Here is a 16,977-nt window from a genome sequence, read left to right on the forward strand (position 1 = left end):
TCATTGTGACTGAATATATTGGTTTAATGCTTTGGCATTGCTTAAATTATTTAAATGCAGTGTTGTTCTCAATTATGTGATCATTTTGTATAAAGTGAATGTCTTTAATTCTGATCACTTTAATTGCAGCTGAAAAAGGAGTATGAAAACCTCAATGTTCAATTGAAGGAGATGAAAGCGAGGTAAGAAGCTGCTTGAATGTATTTGTGATGTTATCATGTATTGACTGTCCTAGTGCTAGGTGTAATGCAATTAAAAAATTACTCAAAGTGCATTCAAGCTATACATTTTTATCAGCATGTGTTTTTTTTTGGGGGGGGGGGTCGAACCCATGATAGTTTGAACTGCTATTCTCTACAAGTTGAGCTATACAAACACTGTAATACTTCAACGGAAAAAAAATATATATATATAATTTTTTTTTTATTAACACATTAAGTTTATTTCGTGTAATCGTATAACAGTTCCTGACTTACAAATATATTATGATTACATAACTTGGGTAACACAATATGGGATTTTAAAACGACGTTACCATGATTTTGTATAAAGCTAACATGCTTTGACATGAAGCTAGCATGATCAAAATTAAACTAGCATGATTTAGGCATGGCAAGGCAAGTTTATTTGTATAGCACATTTTTATACACAGAGGTCATTCAAAGTGCTTTACACAGAAATGAGAAAACAATATATAAAAAAGAAAATGTAAAAATAAGAGATACACAATAAAATCACAATAAAAACAAAGAAACATGAGAATTAGTGCGAAGCTAACATTTTTTGACATGAAGCTAGCATGATCGGAATGAAGCTAGTATGATATAGCCTGAAGCTAGTATGATTACGCCTAAAGCTAGCATGATTTAGCCTGAAGCTAGCATGATTTAGCCTGAAGCTAGCATGATTTAGCCTGAAGCTAGCATGATTTAACTTGAAGCTAGCATGATTTAACCTGAAGCTAGCATGATTTAACCTGAAGCTAGCATGATTTAACCTGAAGCTAGCATCATTTGTCATAAAGCTCATCTCTCTTCTTTGCAGGGAGAAAACTTTAACAAGTGAATCAGAGAAGGAGAAATCTTCACTTCAACAATCTCTCCAAACACAGAGTGCCTTGATCTCCGAGAAAGACAAAGAATTAGACTCTCTGAGAAATGAGGTAATAATGTTTTCTTGACTGTTTTGTTTTTTAGATATTGCTAAATGCAAAAACATTTAAAGGTAACACTTACAAAATAATAAGTGTTTCACTGCTAGTGAAACGTTCATGAGCTGGAATAAATTCTTCTTAATGGTGTTATTAAATAAATATGTAATTTTTTTTATTCATTTTAATATGCCCAGTTTATAATTTGAGTACTATGTTGTGTGATAATTTGTAAAATGGTAAATGTACCATATCTTGTACTCTTTTGTCTTAATGCAGCTCACAAAGGAGTGCGAGACCCTCAAAGATAAGCTGAAGGAGATAAAAATGAGGTTTGAAACTATTGAGAACTTAAACATTTGTGAAGTTATGAACTAGGCGCACATCATTCATTTTATTTTCTGCACAGGGAAAACACATTAAAAAGTGCATCAGCGAAGGAGAAATCTTCACTTGAACAATCTCTCCAAACACAGAGTGCCTTGATCACAGAGAAAGACAAAGAATTAGACTCTCTGAGAACACAGGTAATGCTTTATTATTTTGAGATTCATGATGTAGAAGCAGCACCGAGGTTGCTTCGGTTTGATTTTCAAGCTGCAGTCAAGAAGTTTTTTTTTTAAAGGAACACACCCACATTTTGGCAATTTAGCTTATTCACCGTATCCCCCAGAGTTAGATAAGTCCATAAATACCTTTCTCATCTCAGTGCGTGCTGTAACTCTGTTTGACGCAGCCCCCGCTAACTTAGCTTAGCAAAAAGACTGGAAGTGAATGGCTCCAGCTAGCATACTGCTCTCAATAAGTGACAAAATAACGCAAACATTTTCCTATTTATGTGTTGAGGTGTGTTGACAACGTGTACAAATAACAAGGTCATAAGAGACACAGCTATCTTTTAACAGTATACATACTGGGAACTATATTCTCAGAAGACGAAGCACTGCTACTTGGGCAGAGTGATTTGCTCGCAGCACCAGAGAAGCCCCGTGGTGAGGAGGAGAGAGTTCGGTCTGAGTCACTCTGCCCATTTAGCAGTGCTTCACCTTCTGAGTATATACTTCCTAGTATGTATACGGTTAAAAGATGGCTGTCTCTCATATGACCTTGTTATTTGTACATGGTGTGACTATACAAATCACAACACATAAATAGGAAAATGTTTGTGTTATTTTGTCACTTATTGGGAGCAGTATGCTTGCTGGAGCCATTCACTTCCAGTCTTCGTGCTAAGCTAAGCTAGCGGGGCTGCGTCAGACAGAGTTACAGCAAGCACGGAGATGAGAAAGGTATGTATGGACTTATCTAACTCTGGGGGATACGGTGAATAAGCTAAATTCCAAAAATGTGGTTGTGTTCCTTGAAAGCTAACCTAACATTCAAATAAAGTGTTAGGGTTAGACCTATATGCTTTAAAAATTAACCTGTAATATAAAGGCATTTTTTTAGTCATATTTATTCTATGTTGTTTGTGGCTGATTGTGTGAGTAGATGGCAGGTTTGCGTGGTACAGTACAGGTTCTGCAGTCTTCTGAGAAGTCTTACGAAGTTGAGAAGATTCAGCTGCAGGAACGAGTAAAATCTCTTGAGAAGAATCTAGCAGATGCTCATATCGGCAGCCAGGGAGACGCCTCATCAGGTAAAGCTTAAATTTTACTTCTGCGTTCACTGTATGGCATAGCCTATGCATGGATGCATAGTCGGGAGTAGGTTATAATATATGCCATAGGCCAGGGTTCCCCAAATCTTACCCTGGATGGCCAGAGCACTACAGAGTTTAGGTCCAACCCTAATCAAACTTACCCACCTGTGATTTTCTAGTGATCATGAAGACCTTGATTAGCTTGCCCAATTGTGTTTGATCAGGGTTGGAGCTAAACTCTGCAGTGCTCCGGCACTCCAGGGTAAGATTTGGGGAACCCTGCCATAGGCCGATGCGGACCTCGCCAATTTAACAGGCGTCCGTTCTACACGGAGTGCAAATGCTGTGATTGATATGTTAGAAACCCTCCCGTCAGGTAAAAAAATTTGCATCGCATTTCTTCATAGGCATTTTCGCCTGCGACAGTAAGAACAAAGATGGGCCAAGTTTAAGTGATTTAACTCAAAATGCAACAAAAGTCGCAGTCTATTTACCTCCATCGCTGCTGATCTTCTCAAATCATGCACAACAAGCTTCTACTTTTGTGGGTTTACTGGCCAAGCTGCTTCTTCTGTGGGTTACATGCGTGGATACTGCCTATTAGTGGTCTGCATCACTGCGTCGAGGCTACGCTGCAAGACCTACGCAAAACTAACCTACTGAGCACTTACCCCGTAGCCTGATGTGCACCTCCCCAAAAATGTAACAGAGCATCAGTTCTACACTATGGTTAAAAACTTAAAAGTTTGCATGGGATTGCCCAATGATAAATTATTTACATTCAGAATGAAAAAGTTTGTTGCCGTGAAGAAGGTTTGAAGAAAAGTTTCAGTAAACTAAACAGACTTTAGGCTTTAAAGGTGCCATAGAATAAAAAACTGTATTTACCTAGGCATAAATGAATAATAAGAGCTCTGTACATGGTAATGACATATTGTGAGCCTTAAAGGGATAGTTTGGCCAAAAATGATATTAAACCCATGATTTACTCACCCCCAAGCTGTCCGAGTTGCATATGTCCATCGTTTTTCAGACAAACACATTTTCGGATATTTTAGAAAATGTTTTAGATCTTTCAGTTGATTAAATGTAATGTTACGGGGTCCACGACCTTCAAGTCCAAAAAAAGTGCGTCCATCCTTCACAAATTAAATCCAAACGGCTCCAGGATGATAAACAAAGGTCTTCTGAGGGTAATCCGCGCGGTGTTGTTGTAGAAATATCCATATTTAAAACTTTATTAACGTAAATAACTACCTTCCGGTAGCGCCGCCATCTTAGTCGCGTCCGCATTCAGGATGAGAGCTTACGCAGCCTACGGAGGCTACTCTGCTGCTGCTCTGTGCCCCCGCCCTCCGAATTTGTCATACGTCACTAAGAAAAGTGCGTACACTACGCTAATACGCTCTCCTGAATACAGAGGAGTCTAAGATGGCGGCGCTACCGGAAAGTATTTATTTTCGTTAATTAAGTTTTAAATATGGATATTTCTACAACAACGCCGCGCGGATTACCCTCAGAAGACCTTTGTTTATCATCCTGGAGCCGTTTGGATTTAATTTGTGAAGGATGGACGCACTTATTTTGGACTTGAAGGTCGTGGACCCCGTAACATTACATTTAATCAACTGAAAGATCTAAAACATTTTTTAAAATATCCGAAAATGTGTTTGTCTACAAAAAACGATGGACATATGCAACTTGGACAGCTTGGGGGTGAGTAAATCATGGGTTTAATATCATTTTTGGCCGAACTATCCCTTTAAACACGTTAAAACACAATTTCCAAACAATTAGTTGTTCCACAAAATCTGTATTTTCATCTGATACAGGCTCAAACATATAAGGTCTGTTTACTAATGTGAGCTACTGGAATGAGCCTCAGAGCAGAGCAATCGGTGCAGAGCTCAATATATTTATTTATGACCCTTCCAAATAGGGCAAAAATTGACCATTTCATTCAAAGGACAAATCCTAGGGTTGTAAATGGACATGTAAAACAATTTTCTGAATATTTTTTGCACTTAATAAAGTTACATACCTCCTATGTAATTATCAAAAAATAATTTATATTGTTCCAAAGCATTCTTTGGCACCTTTAAAACGTTCATCTACGCTTGCCTTTAAACGTTTTAATGTTTTTACCTGTTTTGTTTTAGATGATTCTGTCCTGAATCAGTGGAGGGAAGCAAAGGAGAACTCGGAGCGTCAGGTGTGCAGATTCTTAAGCATTTCTCCATATCTCTTTTGTATTTGAAAAGAGTCGTATATAAATGTGTGAAGGGACTTTAAATGTTTATTTTAAAATTTCTAATGGCTCCTAGTTCTCAGATGTTTTAAACGTACACTATAACTTTACACAACTTGGGAACCAAGTCAATCCAAATGTAGTTTTGCAGTTTTTAGAAAAACGCAATCTCTTATTTAGTTATTAAAGAAATATTCCACTTTCATAAAAAATTTGGATAATTTACTCACCGTCATGTCATCCAAAATGTTGGTCTTTATTTGTTCAGTCGAGAAGAATTTATGTTTTTAAGATAAACATTCTAGGATTTTTCTCAATATATGATGGACGTTAGTGGGCCTCAACAGTTCACAGTTTCAATGCAGCTTTAAAGGAGCAGTGAATCAATGAATCAATTTTAACTTTAGCTTTTGTTATATATGAGGTCATCGTACTTGAACGAATATCCTGTAAGTTTCAGAACTGAAAACGTCCTTGTGAAATATCAACTGTTATTGACACCAAGCCTAGAAAACGCCAGGTGCTGGACAGTTTCCAGATCTTCTATTAGAAATAAGTGATGCATGGGTCAATGTATAAACAACCCGCACCCGACCAACGTTTTCAACTAACCTGCCTGCAAAAATGGCCCAAAAACACAACTTGGAACTTGAAATAATCCTGGAATGTTTTCCTTAAACTTAATTTCTTTTCAACTGAACAAAGAAAGACAAACATCTAGGATTATATGGGGGTGAATAAATTATCAGGACTCGTGGCCATGTGCTTAGGTAAACGGCACTGTTGTTGATGAATGATTGATTCTGTTTGTGGCAGATTGAATTCTTAAACTCCGTTATCGTGGATCTGAAGCGGAAGAATGAGGAACAAAAATCTAAACTAGAGAAGATGGCTGAAGCGGCACTTAATGGAAACAATGCAGCTGAAACAGAGACTCATAACAGGTGAATTGTTTATTATTATTAATAATAATATTATTTTTAGTCATATAGTTAAAGTTACATAATTATCAAGTATAGTAGCCCATTTTTGTAATTTGACCTCTCCCATCCTAGTAAAAATTATATATTTTTTAAATATCCTTACATTGTCTCTGCAGTCATGCTGAGGCTCCGACGAAGAAAAAACCACCTCCCCGCCTCTTCTGTGATATCTGCGATTGTTTCGATCTACACGACACGGAAGACTGTCCCACCCAGGACCAGATGCTCGACTCCCCACCTCACACCACCTACCATGGCAGTCCCAACGATGAAAGACCTTACTGTGACATCTGCGAGGTCTTCGGCCACTGGACAGACGCCTGCAACGACGATCAAACTTTCTAGACTCGCGCTTTTACACTTGCAATACTGTACATGCCTTGAATCAGACAGTGCACAAGAGACTTCGTAAACATTTGTCTGGCTTGTTTTCACTTCCGCGTTTACCCTCAAGCCTAAATCTTCAGTCACTTTATAGCCAGCACCTATACTTTAATCTATGGCAGTTTTTAACCTGCCTCTGTTGCACAGAAAATGACTGTTAGGAGGAAAAATGGAGGTTAAAGAAGTAGTTCACACAAAATGACCGTCATGGTGTAGTCATTTACTCTCTTTCAGATACGACTTTCTTTTTTAGGAGACAAAAGGTTATTTAATGGATATGCGGTTGGTTTAGTACAATGGCAGTCAATTTTGACTCGCTTTAATGCTTATTAAGCTTAACAAGGGCTGTATGTGATGGTCTACGTGGATGTTGGTGAAAAATGTCTCTATTTTTAAGCCATTTCCAAGTTGCCATGACACCTCATTACATCACTTTTGTTGTCTATTCAAAAGTGCAATTTCATTTATTTTGTGCTTGTGAAACCGAATGGTTTTGTTGGAAACCCCAAAATTAAAGTTTTGAAGAAATGATCAGTGGGTCACTTTAAGCATTAAAGTATGGTCAAATGTACTGCCATTGTATTGAATAATGTTTAATTTATCTTGTTTTGTGTTTTGAAAAAGAAAAGTCGCAAGGTTTGGAACGACCTGAGGGTGAGTAATGACACAACTGTTTCTTTAAAGTCACAGGGTTCCTTGTGTTAAACACTCGGTTTTTATTAGGGTGAAAGTTGATGAAGATGACTGTAGTCTTGACTGTTTGGTTTTTGGCTTGTAGTTTTTGGGTTTGTATTGCTGACCTCTAGTGGAAAGGGTTATTTGCCTTCTCAACGGGCTTTTGCACAGCGAAAAGAATTTGGTGTAAAGACATTAAAAGAGATAATGTTGTTTTAGCTTTGTGAATAATTCATTCTAAAGAAAAAGTTATAAATAAAGTAAATAAATTAAACAAAAGGAGTACATAAGTATGTTTCAGAATTATTCTAGGTGTAATTTTAAATATTTTGCACCAACCATTTCTTTTTTTGTTTTTGTTGTTACTTTAGTTCAAGACGTGTTGAATGACTGTGTACGATATGAAGACTGACTGCCTTTAGTTATGTCAGCATTTGTGTGTCTTTGTGTTATGTTTGTGAGACATGTATATGTATAAAGGTCATATGAAAGAGAAATTTATGGAACTAAACAACATTGAATATCTTTTAGTGCAAATATAAATTCTTTGTTTTATGTGTGAATGTCTGACACCGAAGAGCTTTTTAATATCTTGTCTGCGGGTAATTGAGGGCTATTTGTCTATACTCTTATCCATGACTTGTTTTGGAAAATGAAACTACTTGAAGATTGAGACGGTCAAAATAAACGCATTGTTTTGAAATACGATTGTCTTAAAGTGTATTCAATCCATTAACTACCTCTGTGACATGTAAGATGGAGGCACAATGGCTTGTGGAAAAGTTTAAATGTGTACATATATGAATGTAATATTGTAATAATAATTTTATCTATTATAATATTTTAAATTAAAAGGTTCAATCCAGTGTTGGGTGTAATTTAAGTAAAGTGAGGGATTACTTTAGTTATTAGTTATAACTAGTTATTAATTACTTTTTAAGTAACTTACCCAACACTGGGTATATCTTTAAAGAGTCACCAAAAGCATTTTTGACCAATAGAGAAGTTTTTTAAAAATAAGTAAATGCAAAATACTTTGCAATAAGCACATTTCAAAATAAATGGATAACTTGACGAAATGGAGAATAAAACAATGTAATTTAGCAAGATTACAATTTACTGCGTATTAATTATGAATAACAGGGACTTCAAATAGCTAAAAAAAAAGAGCAAAGTAAGACCTTGATTATCTTGATCAGGTGTGTTTGTTTAGAATAGGAGCATAAAGGCTTGTTCGACTTCATGCGGCGCCACAAGAACCGACAGCCGGATGACGTCAAAGTACCGCGAGAATGATTCAAGAAATCATATTTCGTTTCGCTCTCGCGATACTTCGACGTCATCCGGCATGAAGTCGAACAAGCCTAATCTCTGCAAAGACACCAGCCCTCCAGGAGCATGATTGGACACCCCTGCCTCGGTCACAAAATGTATTGTTACAAAAACACAGGTGAAGAAATTAGTTAAGATGGTATGATGTGCTTTTTATTAATGAACATCAATGGATACAAAAATGACCAGGTCCCATTTTAAGCTTGTATATTCATTAAATTACATTATTAAGTTAAAACAATATATCAAACTGTGACAAATCAAGATACACAGAAAGAAGAAATTCATAATTTTCTAATAACTTAAGGAAAAGTAAAAAAAAAGAAGATAGAACAAAAAGAACATGAGGGTAAGATATTAAATTATATATCATTAGCAGTTGTTCCCAGCCTGGGGTCCAGGCCCCCCTTATGATAGCCCCAGATTTTTTTGCAAAGAAAGTAAATTACATTTATAATAAAGTAAAAAAAAAAATTTGTAGACTCACCTTAACGCAGTTACATTGAATAGCATCAGTTGTGCTTTTAGAAAACAAGTGCAATAAAAAGAATATAAATATCAATCATCATAAACTTAACGTAAATAAAATTCTTCAAGCGATACATTTACAGCTTATTTTTATTTATTATATATTTTTTATAAATATTTATATTTACAGCTTAGCAATATTTTTAAGTTTTTTCTTTAACGTCATCACGCAGGAACCGTACGAACGATGCTACCGGAAGTAGATTCTCCTCGGCGCCAAATTTCAGTGTTTCGCTGTACATGACAGTTAATATCGCGCAGCCTTTCTGTTATTTCGGGTGTCATAGACGCCAACATATTTTAAGTGAATGATGTGGAATAATGTTGAACTTCTGCTAAATGAAGACACGAACACAGTTCGACTTTACAGCGATGCCGAACAAGAGTCCACCAATGCGCTTTATCAAGTGGATACCCTGGTGAAAATATCATCATCGGAGAAGGTAAACAAATCAATAATAAAGTCGCCTGTCATCACTGTAGGATTGACTTGCAAACATCTATCGTCATTAAAAGCACGGATAATAATATATTATGGTATTACAGTGTTTTTGGATAATTATGTTCCCTGTTAGTACCATACTAGTAGTATACTTTGACATTGTCATGATTTCACCAGGGGTACCACCACAAGAATGTTTTTATTTAGAAGTGTAGTTTATATCTGTACTTTATATTTTAATATATTGTTTGAAAGTTTATTTTATGAATCATGTTTAAAATTTTAAAACAACAAATAGCAGAATTATTGGTAGGAATGCTCCATGCATGCAGGATTTTTTTTGCAGCCGATACCGACTACCGATTTTCTGACCGATATTTGTCGCTTGCTCAGTTATTTAATAACTTGTCATTGAAATACGTTACTGTTTCGATTGTATTAAATTAGTAAAGTGAAAAAACCCTGCATCCATTAAGCCAGGTATACTACTAGTTAATGTATTACTGCATAATCACATAATTTTCAATTAATATGACTTGGATTCATTTAAAGGTGCATTGTGTAATTTTTAGAAGAATCTCTTGACAGAAATAATATACATAACTATATTATAATATACATAACTATATTATCAGTGACGTCTAAATACCTTAAATAATGAACTACATTATTTTAAACACATTAGAATGAGCTGTCTACATGCATGTTGCCGCCATGTTTCTACAGTAGCCCTAAATGGACAAACTGGTCTATAGTGTGCGTTTTGTCATAACATTGAGTACGTTTACATGCACAGAATAAGCGGATAACTATCAAAAATCTGCTTATTACAGAAAACTGTTTTCATGCGTTTACATGCAAATCAATAAGCCGGCTATGCATACAACTGCGTTTACATGGGACTTGGAGAATTATCAGTTTTCTCGCAGGCAGTGACGTCACCGCCTATAGTACACAATAGTCGATCAAAAAGTCAACGACATATCTGTCTTAAGCTGTACTGTTGTATCTCTCCTCGTGTCTGCAGAACCAGTAAATGTAACATGAGCTTTTATTTTCACAGTTTCTCTGCCAACTGCTTTAGTCGAGCTGAGACTTTTATGCGTTACCTTGTGCTTACTTCCGCGTGTGACATTTATCTTTCATACGGAGACATGCGCACATGGACAAAACCGTGAAAAAGCGGGTTAAGGTGTTTACATGCCACGTGAAATCGGCGTGTTTATGGGCTTTCCCCGATTAAAGAAAACCGCTTTACGCGTTTACATGACCCCACGTGTTATCAGTTTATTAAGCATAATCGGCATTGTCTCAGCAAAACATTGTCACAATATGACAGGCAGAGAATATTTTTGCTATCAAATATTTCTGAACAATATAAATTTATATTTGACTTGTTATATTTTGTTGATAAACTTAACACATGGCTCACGGAGTGTTAAGTGATCAATTAGGTTATAAAAAAAGAGACATTGTGTGTGTGTGTGTGTGTGTGTGTGTGTGTGTGTGTGTGTGTGTGTGTGTGTGTGTGTGTGTGTGTGTGTGTGTGTGTGTGTGTGTGTGTGTGTGTGTGTGTGTGTGTGTGTCTGTGTGTGTGTGTGTGTGAAAAAACTAAATTATGTACAAATTTCTTTAAAATTAAATTTTAAAATTGTATTTGTATGAAAAGTCTTTATTTTATGTATTAAAAAATATTAAAAGATGCAACAGACATTAAAGACTTGTATAACTGTATAACGCCAATAGTTTTAAATTGATCAAAAATCTAACTGCTGTGTATATTCACATGTGAAATTATTATTTCTCTTTCTCAGGTGTTGTCTAATCCAAAGGTTTACGCCTTTAGTAATCCAAACTGCAACGTTGTAGTGGCAGACACGGCCGTGGTTCTCTTTGATCCTGGTTTTCAGACTATACTTTTCCATCTATATTTTGGTAATATAAGCTCTGTCATTCACAGGTTATCTCATCTTTCACATTATGAAAACCTGTATCCCTTGATGCTGTTGTCATGTTCAAAACTTTTTCTTGTATTCAGACACTTTGGTAGATGCAGTTACCATTTGCCCTCAAGGACAGTTTCTTCTGATTGGAGAGAGAAATGGCAGTCTGCACATTGTCTATGTCCCTCTGAAAAAGACCGTGCTGACCAAAGTAACTAACAGTGCACATCACAGTTTGATTAAATTGTAACATGTTTATTTTGCTCTACGAACCAATAACCTTTGTGTTGCTGAATGTTTATGTAGACCCTTCAACAGCAAAACCCCTCGAATGGTGATGAGACAACCTTCAAAAGTCTTATACTACACGAGACACCTTGTTCTCCGGGTAAGAGTGGATAAACATGAACATTTCAAGTAGACAATAATTTTTTATACGTTTTATATAAAAAAATTCTGCACAGGAATTGCCACTGACAAAACAATAACGTCTTGGTGTGTGCATATAGCCTTATGATTATTACAACCTATTTCATTTATGTTTTAGGATTGTATGACCTCTACCTTGTTGTTCACGATGGTTTCCTACACATATCCAATCTTGCTTTGGGAAACATCCGGAAAGGTATGAGTGAAAATCCTCATTTTTGTTTATTCCAACGTACAGCTTTAAAGACAGAAAAAATTAAGCATTCTCTTTCTTTTTTTAAGCGATTGAAAACATGGATCTAGGGACCTTAAATGAGGTTTGCTTTTCAATTTGTCTGAGACGGTTTTATTTCAAACGTTTTGTTGTAATAACTACTCGTCATTTACATGCTATTCTCAATGTTTGTCTTCTCTATTTATTTTCAGATCCAAGCACACATTCACATGAACTTCTATTCAACTAAGGAGATTCATGAAGATGGCTGTATTTCAGCTGGTCTGGTCTGCTTTGGAAACACAGTCCATCTTCTGATCGGGGTAGGAAACCTTGTTTATTTAAAGGAATAGTTCAGCCAAAAATGAAAATTACCCTCAAGCAGAGCCCGACCGATATATCGGCAGGCCGATATTATCGGCCGATATTAGGCATTTTCCAAACTATCGGTATCGGCATTCATAATGGCCGATAAATGAATAAAAAAAAAACGGACGAAACAACCTTCATTAGATTTCCTCACTGTTGGTGTTTTTGACAGAGCGCTCTGAACCAGTAGCTGCTGGTGGGGTCCAGATTTAGGCGTCTAGCCACTGCCTGAGTCAAGTGATCAGCAATTTATATTTTGCTGTTGTTGTTATTTATCAGAACTTAACAGAATTTGTCTCCAGTCCTATTCAAGTCTTTTAAAACTGGTAACTTTATTTGGTTGTGGTTGTTTTTGTGTTTTTGTTCAAAGCCCTTTACGTTTCATATCTTAAGTTTGTATTTTTATACATTTTATTTATCAGAACTTTAATACATTTTGATGTTCCTCTGTTCTGTTGTGACAATAAAAGAAACAAGTTTCTTTTTAAAATGCATTATCATATTATTTTAGTTAAAACTCATAAATAACTACAAATAACTAATGTTAGGGAAAATCTGTTAATGTTTTGTTGCGCGTTTCTGATATAAAAAGAATTAAAAATATCGGCCGATATATCGGAATATCGGATTTTAAAACCAACAAACATTTGTATCGGTATCTGCCTTCAAAATCCTTTATCGATTGGGCTCTACCCTCAAGCCATCTTCAATGTATATGATTATGTTTTTTTCAGACGAACACGATCAGTTATTTTAGAAAATGTCCTGTCTGTTCCAAGCTTTATGATGGTAGTAAATGGTGCTTCTGATTTAAGGCCCAAAAAGTCCATCCACCCTTTATAAAAGTAATCCACAAGGCTCCAGGAGGTTAAATTAGGCCTTCTGAAGGCAATCAATGTGATTTTGTATAAAAAATGTATATTTTAAACTTTACAAACTAAAATAACTAGCTTTCCAGCTACGCTCGTTACTAAAAGTAAAATTGCATCGATTGCCCTCAGAAGACCATTATTAACTCCCTGGAGCCGTGTGGACAGTGATGCGTGGGTCAGAGTTTTTTCCATACCCATGGGTCCCACTTTGTTGAAATTTTTGCCCAGCCTGTCTCACACCACTGTATCTATTTTTACATTCCACTCCCACGACCATTAAACAGACATACTAGGCAGTTTAATGTAAATAAAAACAGGCTTTATTTCAGCCTATAGGTATAAGACGACCCGTGCATTACTTGTGTGGATTACTCCTGTGAAGGATGGGTAGACGTACCATTTACTACCACTATCAAGCTTGCAACAGCCAGGACATTTTTTATATCATTTTTTTTTTTTATATAACTCTGATTGTTTTCGTCTGAATAAAGATATTCATATACATCGAGGATGGCTTGAGGGTGAGTAAATCATGGGGTCATTTTTACTTTTGGCTGAATTATCCCTTTAAGCAGGTTTTTAGATGTTTATGAATGGTTCTGAAGTACTTTTAAAGGTTACAAAGAGTTTTATTGATCCTTATGGTAGGCTGATGGTTCGAGTGTTCTTTCACATTGGAGCATGAGTCACGGCCAAACATCACTGTCTCTCACAAACCATCTTCACTGCGATTTAATATCAGGTGATGAACTAAACATATTGTTTACATGATCATCAGTGTTGATCAGAATCATTAATGTCATGTTTTTTTTTAAGGGGTGAAGAAGATTCAAGTTGTGGATAATTTGATTTATGTTCTGAACAAAGAGGTGAGAGCTTTGAAAATGGATAGATTTAAAATGAAGACCATACAAATACCAATATATCGTGGTTTTTCATATTTGCACTGCATTTTGAAGTTCGTACTCAATGTAAAACTATTTTAACAGCATTTTAATGTGAATATTATGCCTTTATTAACACACTAAGGCCTGGTTTCACAGACAAGGCTTAGCTAAAGCCAGGACTAGGCCTGTTGTGTATCTTGAGACAAATCAATGCCACTGGCATATTTTAAGATCTGTCAAACGCAGCTGAAGTCATTTTTGTGATTTACTGTTTTCTACATTAACTAATCCTATGTAAAGAACATTCAGTGAAAATATAGTCTTGATATCTTTAATATTGACTGAATAAGATCATGTCATAGATTCAAATCAATGAATGAAATCAAACTTTGATGCTCCGAATCTGTTATGAGATTTCACAGACAGGCTGACATTTGATAAAACGTGTTATTTGTTAAATCCTGTGTTCACGGCATGATGAAAGTTTTTATTGTGGATCGAACAGAACTTTATCTCTGTTTTTTTTTTTAGGATATGCTCAGCTTGTTGGATTTACATTCGTTCGTTGTCCTCTGTTGCTGGCCTGATCAATACATGGTTGACTTTCTGCTCATATCCGACAGAAACTCCAAATCCTTTACAACGTAAGTATGTCATTTATTATAAGACTTAAAACCCATTCACACAGCACTTATGATTATGGTTCAGCTCTTTGACACAGGGATTTAAACATAGATCAACATTAACAACGAGAAATGTCGGCAAACTGGACTAAGGCAGGGATCAGGGAGCTCGTCACTATTCGTGCTGAAACTGAGATCATTCACAAGCATAACAGAACAGCGCATCACGTGCTCCTCAGGGTTTCCCGAAGCACTTTGCAGTTCGGGCGGCCCGCCTAAGCTGGGAAACCCGACCGCATAACTAGGTCGTCCAAAAAATATTTTGGTGCACAAAAGGCCGTCAAGTGCATCTCGGAGAATAGCGCAGATGCGCTTCACACCGCGACCGGACACGCAATTCTTCATCGTTCACCAGACAACATCTGCTTCAGTTTGTTTTTATTAACCCTTTAGTTTTACTTCATCTCACAGCTATTCCTGTAAGAGAAATATGTTAAAAACATTTAATTCATTAATAATCTAGTATGTGTTCATTTTCTGTCATAGTTTCTTCAAAATTAAGTTCTATATGAATGTTTTTAATAGGGCTGGGCATAGATTAATCTAGGTTTATCTCATACAAAATAAAGTTTTTTTTTTCATAATATGAGTTTGTGCCGTGTATACATATTATATATATTTCACCACACACACATACATACATTTAAGAAATGTTTTATTTATATATCATTTTTTATTTATATATATATAATATATAAAAATATAAATAAATATATATATATACACACATGTAAATGTTTCTTAAATACATACTGTACATTAATGTGTGTGTATTTATATATACATAATAATTGCACACAGCACAAACTCATATATTATAAAAAATGTATTTTGTATGAGATTAATCTAGACTAATCTATGCCCAGCACTACTTTTTAATAAAAATATTTTCATTTTCATCATGACGCGTACGCCCCGCCCATTTGATTGCCAGGCCCCGGCCACCCCTACAACCTTAACTAACAAATTTTCTGCGGGAAACCCTGCTCCTTATGATCTCTTCATTAACTTCAGATGTGGAAAAAAACTACCAAGTGCAGGATTTAAACACATTACATGTCTTTACGGGATCTTTGCAGTTTTTGTGTGAATGCACGCACAGATTTCGGAAAACAAACAAGAATTCAAACGATTCCGAAAAATTACCGGATGCATTTTCCCTGTATTTTCCGTAATATCTGTGTGGGCTTTACAGAAACAGTGCTTTGTATTTTTTGTTTACAGTAAACACATGCACATGAAATGTACACTTTTGTGCTTAAAATAGGCAAAATGACACCAGCATGAAAATCCTGACTTTGGTGGTTGAGGAACACGAGGTAGGAAGATGCATATTTTTTATGTCAACTAAAGATGATTGGTGCTTTTTAAGTGGATATAATGCAAAATCCAATTTTACAAGGTGTTTGGACATAAAGTGTTAGCAGTGTGTGAACACAACCATCCTACAATGAAAATAATCCACCCACTCCTTCTTTTTAATCCCTAATTAACTAAAGCTTGTCTCATTAGACATGCTGTTTTGATTCGACTTTTAATGTGATGTCACACCCTTATAAAGCCTTGCCCATGGCCAGTGACTGAATGGTTAATTTGACCAAAACTGATTTACACATGAATCAGATCTATTTAAACTATTAGGCACACTTAAGACTTATTTTACATCTTGTAAAATAGGATTAATATATGTCCTTTAAGCCTTAAAAACTAGGTGTGTAACATCTTTACATGCATCTTTAAAATAATCTATATGACTAGTGAGCTATATTGCAGATCTTACATTAGCTAGATCTTTGTTAGGAACAGACCCATAATTTAGGTTGCCTACCCATAATTTACTTGTAATAATAATCTTGCTTTTGACTCTTTGTCTTTTGTCTGTTTTCAGTCTTTTTCTAGGAAGCTTGTGGTTCAGTCGCTCCCATCTATGGAGGTTTTCTACTCGCTCAAAGTTTCTTCTGAGTCTTGGTTGATCCAGAAGGAGATCAGTATGGTAAATATATAACATTTAATTACAATTTATCTCAATATTTTCTTTTAAAGCAGTGAGAAATTGATAAGCCTGGTTTTTATATATAATAAGGCCCTACAAACGGTTATGCAACAGAACTCTTTACTTGTATAGTGTTCACAATGTCTTTACACAAATAGTGTTTGTCTAAAAAAGCCTGAAAACATAAGAGAAAATATACATTA

General features: G+C 35.7%; 2 protein-coding genes across 8 annotated transcripts in view; both read left to right on the forward strand.

The window, feature by feature from the left end:
- clip1a (CAP-GLY domain containing linker protein 1a) overlaps positions 1-7,787 on the forward strand; it is a 38,039-nt gene extending 30,252 nt beyond the window's left edge. For 4 of the 6 annotated variants that reach the window (XM_065284480.2, XM_065284483.2, XM_065284485.2 and 1 more), the window contains 8 exons: positions 130-182; positions 1,045-1,162; positions 1,430-1,482; positions 1,560-1,677; positions 2,642-2,789; positions 4,952-5,004; positions 5,857-5,984; positions 6,140-7,787. In XM_065284480.2, coding sequence (XP_065140552.1) covers positions 130-182; positions 1,045-1,162; positions 1,430-1,482; positions 1,560-1,677; positions 2,642-2,789; positions 4,952-5,004; positions 5,857-5,984; positions 6,140-6,368 — 900 coding nt within the window. In that variant the 3' untranslated portion in view covers positions 6,369-7,787. The remainder of the gene's footprint in view (positions 1-129; positions 183-1,044; positions 1,163-1,429; positions 1,483-1,559; positions 1,678-2,641; positions 2,790-4,951; positions 5,005-5,856; positions 5,985-6,139) is intronic. The other 2 variants (XM_065284484.2, XM_065284486.2) reach the window with 2 other exon arrangements.
- Positions 7,788-9,176: 1,389 nt separating this feature from the next.
- kntc1 (kinetochore associated 1) overlaps positions 9,177-16,977 on the forward strand; it is a 49,277-nt gene continuing 41,476 nt past the window's right edge. For both annotated transcript variants that reach the window (XM_065284489.2, XM_065284490.2), the window contains exons 1-12: positions 9,177-9,385; positions 11,199-11,319; positions 11,423-11,538; positions 11,634-11,715; positions 11,875-11,952; positions 12,039-12,073; positions 12,183-12,293; positions 13,860-13,953; positions 14,028-14,080; positions 14,630-14,742; positions 16,049-16,100; positions 16,670-16,774. In XM_065284489.2, coding sequence (XP_065140561.1) covers positions 9,251-9,385; positions 11,199-11,319; positions 11,423-11,538; positions 11,634-11,715; positions 11,875-11,952; positions 12,039-12,073; positions 12,183-12,293; positions 13,860-13,953; positions 14,028-14,080; positions 14,630-14,742; positions 16,049-16,100; positions 16,670-16,774 — 1,095 coding nt within the window. In that variant the 5' untranslated portion in view covers positions 9,177-9,250. The remainder of the gene's footprint in view (positions 9,386-11,198; positions 11,320-11,422; positions 11,539-11,633; positions 11,716-11,874; positions 11,953-12,038; positions 12,074-12,182; positions 12,294-13,859; positions 13,954-14,027; positions 14,081-14,629; positions 14,743-16,048; positions 16,101-16,669; positions 16,775-16,977) is intronic.

Source organism: Paramisgurnus dabryanus, chromosome 5, assembly GCF_030506205.2.
Source record: "Paramisgurnus dabryanus chromosome 5, PD_genome_1.1, whole genome shotgun sequence".
NCBI lineage: Eukaryota > Metazoa > Chordata > Actinopteri > Cypriniformes > Cobitidae > Paramisgurnus > Paramisgurnus dabryanus.